General features: G+C 39.3%; 1 protein-coding gene and 1 pseudogene across 1 annotated transcript in view; one reads left to right on the top strand and one right to left on the bottom strand.

Annotated features, from left to right (window-relative positions):
* LOC109486265 (insulin-like growth factor-binding protein complex acid labile subunit) overlaps window positions 1–894 on the top strand; it is a 5519-nt gene extending 4625 nt beyond the window's left edge. The window contains exon 7 of the mRNA XM_019790035.1: window positions 465–894. Coding sequence (XP_019645594.1) covers window positions 465–610 — 146 coding nt within the window. The 3' untranslated portion in view covers window positions 611–894. The remainder of the gene's footprint in view (window positions 1–464) is intronic.
* LOC109481763 overlaps window positions 1–12916 on the bottom strand; it is a 96760-nt pseudogene that overhangs the window by 72795 nt on the left and 11049 nt on the right.

Genomic DNA, 12916 nt, shown 5'->3' with positions numbered 1-12916 from the left:
ATATTTTCTTTCTCTCTCTCTCTCTCACTATATATAGTGAGAGAGAGAACGACACAGAAGTAACGTTGTACTTTGGCAAATTGCTTGCCAAACTGCTAAAATTGTGTAAATACTTTTATCTACGTGCTTTTATCTAATAATACATCCACTATTCAACGCCTAATGCTTTATACTTATATAGATCTATGTAACGCTTTTAATCTACTCTAGTACCTACGCAAACTTTATCAACGAATGTAGATTTATGCAATGTTTTAAACCTATTTCGACACCAACCCACCATTTTAATCTTAATATTTTACTTACTTATGCTAATATGATGTCGTAGTTAGAAATATTGTAAACAGTCCATGTATTTCAGCAATGGCTGCAATTATTATTATTATACGTCTTACCATTCTCTAATGCTTTACTCTTGGCAATGCCTGTTCTTGCATAATCGCTTTTTTGTGTGTTCCCTACAGGTGTGTTTCGCCATCTACCCTGCCTCCAGACGGTACTTTTGGGGAACGATCTTATCTGCGATTGTGACATACTTGATCTAGCGAAATGGCTGAATAGAATTGCATGTCTATCCAGTCACATGTTGATTCTTGACACCTGTATGTGAAATAAATAGAGGAAAAAACTCAATGAAAAGTTATGTTCTGTTACCACATAACAATTTTCTATACATTGTACTCAAGGTGCAGGTAGACATGAGAAATATCTGCATACTAGTATTTTACCTGCAGGTTGTACTTTAAGCCCCCAGTACATGAATAACTTTCATATTAATATCGGTCACAATCATTTTGGGCGTAATTTTGCCAAAAATGATGCTGACAGTAATGCTATGAAAACCCAAATGACTTGGTAATGTGTAAGATTTCTGCGGTTTAGGTGCAGGTGATTGCAGGGAAGTCCACTTCCAGATGGGGGGGGGGGTCCTGTGTGTCCAAAAAAATTGCATTTATATATTACTAGTAGGGATGGGGGAAGCATTGTCCTGGAAAAGTCCACTTCTTGCTTGGGGGTGATTAAAAATGATTTTAACTTTGCAATTAAGAAGTCAACCATACTCACTAACCTAGTTTCATGGAAAATTTTATTCTATACAATATAATCCTGGTCACTGAAATACTGTATTCTAGTATACGTTTTGCATTGGAAAATCTGTACTTAGTGCCAGTAGTGGCCCCCAAGATCAAAAATTGGATTTTACTGACACCAAGCTAAATGTTACTGAGCACAGGCTATGTGTTACTAGTTCACTGTGTACAGAAGTTATGTGTTACAGGTTTACTGTGCACACACTATGTGTTACTTGTCAACTGTGTACTGAAGCTAGGTGTAACTGTTTGTGCTACGGGTTCACTGTGTTACGGGTTCACTGTGCACTACTGTACCGCGAGTTTGATGGACCATTACTTCCTTGTAATCCAGAAACGGATTTATGAGGACTGTACTTTATTGTTAATAAAATGAATTATAGAATGTATTACAATTGAACTTGAATTTGAACTCAAAGTGCTTAATCTGTCGTTTCAGACGTGATTGCAACCTGTATTAATGACCCTAGGATTAAGGATTTATGTTATTAAAAACAAGCATCGAATTTCAGCCTGGTACATTGCGACTGCCAGTCATGCTGTTGTCAACACAAAGAAACCAATAAACATAGCAGTACTGTCAAAATCAGGGATGAATAAACAGAATGGTACCCCCGTCCACAACCCCAGCAATTTGGAAAGTGAAAAAAAATCCTCAATTTGCAGACGAAGCAGATTAGAGAAGATCTATACTAGATTTCTATGTTTATTTTAAACTGGTGATTTAGTTATGCAGCATATTCATGCTATCATAAGTCTATTTTGTCTGAAATGTTGATCTAGTTATGTACTAGCAGCTATTTTCATGCTATTAGCACTCAAGAACTATGTTGAACATTATCTAAACAACCACTGTCTTTACCCAGTATATATGTGTGTGTATGTGTTTGTACTGTATGTCTGTGTGGTGAAAATGGTGAGTGGGGGCTGGCGGGGCAGGAAGCTTAGAATGCAGACTAGTACTGTTAAGAAAAAAAACCTTTACAAGCTAGGTGGCGACAATGGTATATTATAGCAATTATACAACCTGCCACCACATCAGGAGTCACACATGGGTCCTTTAATGTAACATATGTCACAAAAACCGTTCCTCCAGAATAGGACTTTATTCGTACATGAGGACTCATATTCATAAGTCGAGTTAGGCGCTCATGCGTTGTGTCGACGGGAGAACCATGACAATGTTTTCACAATGTTTGAACTGAAAGCCTGGTAAGTCGAGGTATTTTACCATATATAAATACTATGTAGCTTTATTGGGTTTTAACTCAGTCGTATATTATTCTAACCAGCATAAAAACCGGGTCCCCAACCAGAAACATTTTGCTTTCGTGATTCTTAATTAGGACTAGTCATTCTGATTTGTTTATTGGTCATATGATCACACTAAACCAGAGTAAGAGTGAATAAAATTGACCTATGTAGGCAGATATGGGAGTTGGACACAACAGCCTTTGAAAATATCATTCTGTGTATGGGTGAGCTTTGTCTTAAAATAGTCTGTAACTGTATCTTTCTCTTTTTCTTTACTACGCGTAGGACAGGCCGCTTCAAAAATGTCTTAAGCTACGAGCAATTTAAAATATAGGTTTAAAGGTAGAATTTTATGAACCAGAGCACCATGGTAGCCATCACCAACTAAAAAATAATAATTAATGAACCCTATCGTTTGTCTCTTTGGTGTTTGTAACATGTTGTAACTTATAGTAAGTTACGGTTCCAGGCAGTTTTTTTGCTTGCCAAATTACGTCATCTACGTTTACATGCACCTTTTGGTAAATTCCTTTGTACCCATTTCTCTTGTTGAACCATTATGTAGAGTACTTGTTACGGACTGAAAATTTTTATGTTATGTTTTTTTATCATCATCATCTGATCTTGGAAGTTTCATGGATGCTTGTGACCCTCCCTATCCTCCATGGCCCTGGGCAGGTCTTCCGGTCTGCAGCCCGCATCCTCACACAGTTGGTGTATGTAGGTTGTTCAGGGTCTGCCTACACTAGCATACCCGTGTTTGGGTGCCCAGAGAAGGACGTCAACAAGAGAAGGACGTCACTAACACTCTCTTCCTTACTCCTCCAGGAACGTCCAGCAAAACGGAGCCTCCTCTCACGGATGACTTGAAATATGGGGGGGGGGGTCTCCAAAGAGCATTTCCTTTGTGGGATGCTCTTTCCAGGAGATGTTGAGGGCGGCACGCAGAAACTTTTTGGATTGTCCGTCCAAGTTTCTCTCAAGTCGTTTCAAAGGTGTCCAAGTATTGCTTCCATAGAACAATACAGAAACTACAGTTGCTTAAAAGTAATCCCGTTTCATCTGGTTTGGAAGAGATGATTAATATTTCCAGATCATTGAGAGTTTATCACTTGCAGCCCAGGCTTTTCCGATGCGTGTTTTACGTCGTTTACACTTGAAGATATATTGCTGCCAAGGTATGTAAAATCTTTGACCTGCTTTATAGGCTTCCCATCCAAAGTGGATATAACGCCTACTTGCTGGTTGAAGGACATGTATTCTGTTTTGCCTACATTTGCATGTAGTCCAATACCTCTGACTGTTTTTTGCCGGGGCGTGCCCCGGCTTAGTGCCCGGTTTAATGCTACGGTCAATGTTCAGTCAGTGTTTGGTTGGTTCAATGGTGAAAGCAATGCAGAAGCCATTTATACTGACTGTTCTATGCCATGCCATGTGGTTTTCGATAAATACAGCACTTAAATAAGATGACTTCACAATAAATTCACATTCATATTGTCATATACATACAAGTAGCGCAGTGCATCAAGTCACTGCCATCACATGAAAATTTCGTTTCTGCTCTTAAAACTAAAGAAAATATAATTTTCTTACGGTTGAATAAATTATGTATATATAAGCTGCGGATCATACCATTCGAACCCGGGGGTGTACTACCTTTGCTTTTTTACACTATCGTACAAGTTGAAAATATAGCGATCTTGGATTCGAATATATTAACTAGAGTTCGGAGGGCTCATGCCTTCGACAGTGTGATATTGCTTTCGTGGGTGTTGTGTGTATGCATAGTGTAGGCTTTTTGAAGATGATTATCGTAGTTTCCGTCAGGACCAAAGAAAAATGATCGCAGTTGTATCTCGCGTTGGGGTGGACGGATGTAATTGGGACTCGGTATACGTTCTGCTATTGGGCTGTAGATGGTTCACGTTTTTTGTTCTTATTGTATATGTGTTTTCGGGCGTGAAAATGAATTTTATTGGCGGCCCCCGGACACCCCTTTGACTCAGTTTGAGTCTGAAAATGGTCGCCCGGGTTGACCTTTGGTTTGTTTGTGGTATTATGAGATTGGTCCACTTTCTTGTCACAGAGGGGTGTTCCACAGAGGGGGTGTTCGGTGTCGATCAAAGATTTGTTTTCAACAAGGCACTGGTATCATTGGCGGGTGGACGTGGTGAGATATTAGTTGTTCCTGACGTTTTAAATTAGATACAATCGAACGCAAGTTTTGCGAGTAGTAAAGTGGTGTATGCTAAAGTACGGGACATCACCAGGACCAAGGACATTCTATCACCGTGTGATGAAAGCTTCTTGCCGGGACAGACCTTGATCTGCTCGGAAACATGTATAGAGAGCACCGGGCCGTCACGCCGAAGGTTACGTGGCTTACACTTCCGGGTTATCGAACAAGGACATTATACAGGTCCTTGAACGAACGTAAAATTATGTGGAAAAATGCCATAAATCCGCAAATAGATATATCTTTTCCCCAAAGGTTCTTTGAATTGTGGCAATCATATTTTTACTAAATGTGGCTATGCAATCGTGGAAAACAGCGTTTTAGGGGGCACACCCCAATTTATTTGGGGCCTCTATTCGAAGCTGCACACCCTCAAATCTAGCGACCGTCTCTGGCGTGGAATAATTCGGAAGGAGAATAACTGTATATGAGACGAAAGGATATCTCTTTAGCTACAATACAAGCTGAGTTTGGTTTCTTCAACCTTTTTAAGTTTGGTAAAATCAACGGAAGAAAACATTATTTTCACTTCAAATTGAATGCCCAAAATTGCGAATTTTCGCGTAGGATAATCCCCCCCAAAAAAAATTTTCCGGCAGAAATGACTGATGCTGGCAGAAAGACCCAAGCCTTGACTATACCCGAGTAAATTATAAAGAAAATTCTAGTACTGTAATTTTCTAAACAGTCCACGGCGCGAGGGGTTGCAAATCCACCCCTACGAAGCCGCAGAGCGAAATCTAGGTCAAACGGGCGGATTACACTTGGCGCGCAAGGATACCCGGAAGTAAGGTTCGGAGCCAAAAGAAATTTTCACCCCAAAATCACCATTTCTTACACTCTTCAGCCATGTTAATGTTTAATGACACTTCGTGGCAGTTAATGAGAAATGTCACCTCAAACTTGGACCCTCAAAACCTTTTCGTCACTTTTTTTCAACGGACTATCACGGACCCCTGTCGCGGAAGAACTGGTGTGTGCACCGCTAATTAAGCCAAATTTTATTTAACGTCGTTGTTTAATTAACTATGTCATAGTCTATAATCGTGCCAAGTTTGAGTTGTCTGCGACTTTTCCTTCTCGAGTAACAGGTGGTTGAAAGTTACCCTGTCGGAAGGCTCATTTTGCGCTTCCACGGGTGTGTTCCATTCAACGCACATAATGGGAATTACGTCACAATGGGCCGTTCCTTTGGAACGGGCTTTAGACCATTAAACCATGCCCAAATTAACAGGTATTGCCATATAAAGGAATGCTAGAAGGATGTTCTTGCGATGGAGTAGGTTTTCCTTCTAGTTCTGACTGAAATAAACGGTATAAACCACCAAGAATGTAGTTTAGCTGACGACGTCACAATGCCCTCCTCTAGCCGAACTTTTAAAGTGAGATCGCTATGGTCTTAAGTTCTATACGTTGACAGGAAGCATTTGATACTAAAATTTTTGGTCATACCCGATAGAGAACAACCCAAGAGATATTACCCAAGTGTTTCCGCTGCGGAGATTCATTTTGTTTTGCAGGAAAACGAAGCTTAATGTTGGATATTTGGTTAGATTGTAGGCCTGCGGCGTCCTTCTAGCAGCTAGGACGGTATAAATGGCCATCTGCTGAGAGAAGCCTGTACAGTTTGGTGTCGGTCTCGATGAGATACAAAAGCAGGAGGATGTATCTTTGGATTATTGCAACTTATTTGTCTGAAAGTTGAAATCTCGTGATAGGCCGAACTTGAAACTAGATTTGACGGGAAAGTAGGGGAATGACGTCATCATGGCCTTTTTTCAATTAAAAACGTCTCCTCTTTAATGCAGGAGCGACTGGCACACGTACACACGCAGTTTCCAGGTGCTCCAGGGATAGGGCAATGCAAAAAAATGAAATCGCGGTAGATATGACGTCATCGATCTTTAGTAGACACATTTCGAAATCGGTTTGACCGTGTTCAAGGGGGGGGGGGCGTGGGGAGGAGGGCAAATCAGCGCATTATATGACATTCTATAATCATATTAAAACTTGCGAAATCCATTTTTTTCGCCATGATTGGGTAAAGGATACACACTTTACTGGATGAAATGCAATTTGTTGGCTGCCATAGCTATTATTTTTTGAAGGACGGACCTGTTTAAGGGGGCACACCCCAGTTTATTTGGCGTCTCTATTCGAAGCTGCACACCCTCAAATCTAGCCACCGTCTCTGGCGTGGAATAATTCGGAATGAGAATAACTGTATATGGGACGAAAGGATATCTCTTCAGCTACAAGACCAGCTGAGTTTGGTTTCTTCAACCTTTTTAAGTTTGGTAAAATCAACGGAAAAAACATTATTTTCACTCCAAAATTGCGAATTTTCGCGTAGGATAATCCCATAGAAAAAAAATTCCGGCAGAAATGACTGATGCTGACAGAAAGACCCAAACCTTGACTATACCGGAGTAAATTATGAAGAAAATTCTAGTACTGTAATTTTCTAAACAGTCCACGGCGCGAGGGGTTGCAAATCCACCCCTACGAAGGCGCAGAGCGAAATCTAGGTCAAACGGGCGGATTACACTTGGCGCGCAAGGATACCCGGAAGTAAGGTTCGGAGCCAAAAGAAATTTTCACCCCAAAATCACCATTTCTTACACTCTTCAGCCATGTTAATGTTTAATGATACTTCGTGGCAGTTAATGAGAAACGTCACCTCAAACTTGGACCCTCAAAACCCTTTCGTCACTTTTTTTCAACGGACTATCACGGACCCCTGCCGCGGAAGAACTGGTGTGTGCACCGTTAAGCATTTCTTAAGCACAGGGAAAACATCTGGTACCACTTATCGGCCCCTCACCATATCTGCCTGAAGTTCCACCCCCCACCGCTATTCGAAACAAGGGGTTTTCTGGACCAATCCAATTTGCCTCACAATTGTAGGGGTGCATCTGCAATATTACATTGACCGCGAAAGCAGCAACGGCAAAAATACACATTCGTGCATCATCACGGGCATGCCCGCAGACGACGTATAAAATTGCGTGCCGTTTACACAAAGGGAACCCAGTGTTTTGACTGCGAACACGAAAAAACGGCTCTTCACAACACTCCGTCCGGAGGTCCTGACCTCCTTCACGGAGTAACAAATGAGGTGAAACATTTCTGAGATTCTCCGTACAGTTAAAAAGGGACAAGTTGCTAAAGTGGCAGACCCGCACTTGAAAAATACGTGCAAAATGATTTGTTTACATCATTAAATACTGCATTATTAAGAAAGGCATGGTCTTATGAGACCAAAGAAATGCTTACGTTAACCCTGCCTAGGCCGGGCTTTTGGGGGCTTGGTGGGACCGGGACCGGGACCGGTGGAACTCGCGAAAGGTATGTCGTATGACCACCAAATTTTTAGAGGATGGTGTACTAGTAAAAATTTATAAGTACAATTTTATGTCGTTATGACGTATTGTGAAGTCATTATGAAGTCATTAATGTGATTTTATTCGCCAAAACGGTCTAGATCGGTTATTCCCTGACAACTAAATGGTACATAATTTTACCCTAAGTGTTTATGACAGAACATTAGGGTGTACTAAGTCTTATTTTATCCATAGCAACACCGCTGACGTCATAAAATGACACCATGCATATTAAAGCTATCCGCCATCTTGAATCATCAATCTTGAATTTTCAAAAATAGTTTTTTTTTTCAGGATAAAGCTTAAAATACATTGTAAACAGACTAAAGACCTTTTTTGTAAAAAGAAATGGAAGTATTGATGAAATTTTATGAAAAAAATCTATATATACCTGTTCTAATGATATAGTCCATCATCTTGGATTTAGGCCAATGACGTCATTAAATTAGCATAAATCAGGCATTTAATGATAAAATTTACAAAAAAATTATATGGGATATTATTATGATAAGAAACCATGTGTAACTTGACATAAAACCCATAAAATTCTATTGTTGAAACGAGAATTACTAAATTTAGCAAAAAATTTCTGTCAGAAACCCGTTGCCATGGCAACACAAAATCATTATTTTAATCCAATGTTACAGAATTGTTGCCAACAATATTCCAGGAAAAGTCACCAAGTTTGGCCGATCTAGTGCTAGCTGTTCAGACGCTATGTGACATCAAAGTTGGCGCGGGCACCCCCCCTCCAGTCTAGATAGGGTTAAGAAAGCTAAAGTCATAGAATTAACATCTACTCAGACGATTTTTATATATTAGTGGAAAAATAGTAAAGATATTCAAAATATTTCCTATTCGTCTAATGAACGGCCACATTTCTGTCCATCATTTTCCCTTAGATTATATATAGTGACAATAATTCTTGAAAACCAACTTTAGGAAATCGGTGTAATATTTCTCTAGACACGTTCATTAGCGTTGTTTCAGACTGGTAGCGCTTTAATATGAAGTCCAATGGTGCAGTTTCTTGTGTTGTCAGAAAATCTCCGTTTTTAATGTGATTGCCGTGTTTTATCTGTTTCCTGTGGAATACAAGAAAATGAATGGAAGTAAGATATGTAAATTATCCAGTCAGTGCAAACATTCCTAAGAAATACATTACACGAGCACCTGGATGGATTCTAAAAATCGTGATACGTTTGTTTTTTTTTTTCTTTTCAGGGGAAGTTGGATATACTGCTGATGATAAATACCACGTAAGGTTGTTAATGGTTGCTATAGTTGATCAAGTTGGCTAGTATATAATTATTGTGGGTAGTAATGCTTTAAGTAAACCCATATTTCTGGAGTGAGCCCTTCATATAAAATCCAGAAATAAACTCTATCTAAAATGACATTTTTTAAGCAACGTGTAAGTCTGACAGACACGGCTTAGAATATTTGTGTAACAACAGCGGTAAATACTGGGTAAGCCTGATAGTGGTTGCTTGAATGCCTGCCTACCTGCCTATGTCCACAGCCCCTTGCTTCCCTCTGTTGCCTGAATACTTACCACCAATTATTTTTAGAAGAAAGCTATTATTTCCTTTGTTAGGTATTGCTATTTTTCATACTTACGTTATATTAATCTTTGTTTTAATATATGTATTATGCGTTCTATTAATATTTGTTTTATTTTTATTTATTTTATGACGATTTACCACATTTGTCGAAGGATTGACGTAACAGGTGACTATCGCCTCTTCAAAGATGTCAATCCTGGGACCGGGCTGTAAGGTTTGAACCACTTACACCGGAAAGGTCCCCTACTCTTTCAGATAAGTGCGGTGGGTTCTTTACCGAGCGTGGGGTGTGGCTCTTCCGAACACGGGGCCTCTATTTAACGTCCTATCCGAGGGACGTCCCTAGCCAAAGCTAAGTACTCATTTACACCTGAGTGAAGTGAGAAAAGTCGTGTAAGGTGCCTTTCCCTAGGGCACAAGATCGTTTGCTTTGGGCAGGATTTGAACCTTTCGAGTCTGGGCCGAAGACGCTACCGCTACGCCACACGACCCCACTTTTAATGTATGCATTATGATGTCTAATCATCTAGTCAGCTGCCTTGCCCGCTGCTGAACTTGTAATGAAACTAATTGTTAGAGGTTTTACCGAAACAAACCAGCTGCTGTCTTGTTGTAGACCCACACAGGTGCAACTGTGGGTATGGACTGCACGGCTTTTTGGTCGGCCTTGAACTTCTTCGTAGCAGCTAACTCCCCAGGTACCCATTTGTAATAAGAATGATTCTTCCTGACATGAAACAAAAAAGACTGATATAACAGCGGATACAATCATAACCACGTCTGTTTGTATCTTATGATGTTTCAATGTAGTTGTGTTCACAGTAAGTTTAGGCTTCCTCAGTCCTTGTTCTAGTTGCCCATGTACCTTTTTTGCCCATCAGGCGCTTTTTCCACGGGTGCATTTTTCGATCTATTTGTAACACTGTCATTGCCTTTATCGTGTACTTTTTCCTGGAGATCTCTGTAGTAGCTGTTTCTTGGTTCTTGTTTGTCGTTTTAACATATCTATATTATTTTTTTTGCATACGTAATTTTTCGTCAGTATTGTAATGTGTGCAATGAATTACTCATAATCAAAGACTCAAAACACGGAAAGTTCCATTCAAACCTTAGAACGCCACAGCAATGAGAACGTACACTTTGATAACTGGGTCTTAAAACACATTTAACCCTCAAACACCTGAACTTTTTTTGTGGCGTTAATGCCCGAACGGGGTCCAAATGGACCCTATTTGGTTTCTTTCAAATTTATATTCCTTTGTTAATTCTTTCAGTGATCTTTGCACATATATTGGTTAAATATAGTAGGAGGTATATTTTGGCATGATTAAGTGTTAAAAAATCCCAGCTCATTATCATAATGTATGCAAAAATAGGATGAAGCCTGCAGGCATGAACATGGGGTTGACCTTTGACCTCATATGATTGTCAAATTGTCAAACCACTGAAAACCTGATGATCTAATTCCTTAGTTTGAGGTTACTTGGCAAACTACATAATATCAAAGCAAAAATGCTTCCTTGAAGACATATTGAGGACATCCGAATAATTTTGTGTGTAGGAAAGTGCAAATACATGCCTGGGGTCCGTTTGGACCCCAGACGGTCTTAGATAAGACTCCCGTTGTTATTTTTACAAATTTGTGCCGACCTCCAAAAAAATTTAGGAGAACTTGTAGAACTTGTTATTTGCCTTTACTTCCAAACACCACAAGTAGGGAAGTCCCGTCAGTTACACCTGTGGACTTACAGCGTTTACAGATTAGTTAAACAAATTATGCCTACATTGGAAATAAAGACTTAAGTTACATTACATGTATGAAAGTACTTTGTTTTATGTAAAACACTGTTATTACAGAATTCCCTCCATATTTATGCGAATTAGGTCTCTTTTTGAATAATTTGCATTTAATTGTATTCATCTTTCTATAAGCTACCTACATATAAAATGTAAAAAATATTTTGTTCTTTTTTGGACTTATCCGCTAAAAACGATTTCGTCAGAAACTACCCTAAAGTTCTGGAGCACGTTGCTAGAGGGACAAAACCAACACCAATTATTCGTAACAGAAATAGCTACCTGTCACCAAGATTCCAAGACCATAGCTTGTTCAGGATTACAAAAACAGGAAGTTCTTCTGCAGTTGACATTGTTCTTTACCTTTCTAAGACCTACCAACATACTAAATATCATAACTCTATAGCCAAGCTATGAATGTTTTATTTACCTACATTATTAACCTAGTAGTCTAGTAACCCATATTACACTACACCTTATCCCAAATCTATCGGAAATATACGTATTAAGAGCACCAACATTTTACTATGTGTCGATATACAAGATGAAAAAAATCACAATCGTATAAATTACATAATTTCTTATATGCCTACCTGACAAGTGTTTCCTGTGTCACTGAGTTATAATAAAGACCCACATGATCTTTCATGTTAATCATGGCTATTAAAACCATCATGACCAGCAGGAGCAGGGCGCATTTTTGTTGCCTCATTGTTATCTCTTTACAAGCAAACCTGAAAACAAAGACAAAATTAATACTTGAATAAAAGCCCATCTGTCGTGTTAGAGAGTGCATTATATATATATCTGACAAAAGGTTGAGGAGATCGACTGGAAATTCATGGTAAGTTCCCTCATGGAACAAAGTTAAACTTAAAGAGGAAGGTTGGACTATAAAACCACCAATAATTCGGGTACTGTAAACTCTCACAGCTCATTCTGCAACTGGCAGCCGTGGTGAACACATGGGGAGAGCTAGGCTGAGATAGTATCAAGTACACCTCTTCAACATTATGTGGAGACATGGATATGTACATGAAAAGTACATATAATATTTTACTAAACAACAAGAATATAGACTAACGACTATACAGGCATGTACTATGCCAATCCTGATAAACTGGGACTTCATCTATTCAGCATTTCAGACTTGGATTCTAATATATAATGCAAGAAGCAGCCAAATGTGTTTCTACATGTTTCTACATTGTATATTTTCTAACATACAACTATCATATCAATAGAAATCTAGTTTGGCTCTGGATAAGATGTGCAATTTGTGATTACAGATATAAGTTTTTGAAACAAACATGGAAGCTTGACAGAGGCTCATCTCTGCTGGAATTGTTCAAATTGGAAACTGTAGGCCCTTATCGTGTATAACGACTGCCAAGTAAATGTTACATGGATTGTGTTTAGGTTTGCTGCAACTGTCATTCCTTGTATGGAAATGTTTTGTTGAAAAACTAGTGAAGATAAAATACAACCTTTTTTTAAAACTTCAAACGTCAGTTAATATGCAAATCACTGTCTGTCGTCTGCTCCCATTGTTTCCACTGGCAGTCTGGTTCAGACACCCCGTGGCTTATA

Source organism: Branchiostoma belcheri, unplaced genomic scaffold (assembly GCF_001625305.1).
Source record: "Branchiostoma belcheri isolate BF01 breed outbred unplaced genomic scaffold, Haploidv18h27 scaffold11, whole genome shotgun sequence".
In the NCBI taxonomy this organism is placed as follows: Eukaryota; Metazoa; Chordata; class Leptocardii; order Amphioxiformes; family Branchiostomatidae; genus Branchiostoma; species Branchiostoma belcheri.
The sequence above is the reverse complement of the archived record's forward strand: the minus strand, read 5'-3'. Positions and strand labels throughout refer to the sequence as shown.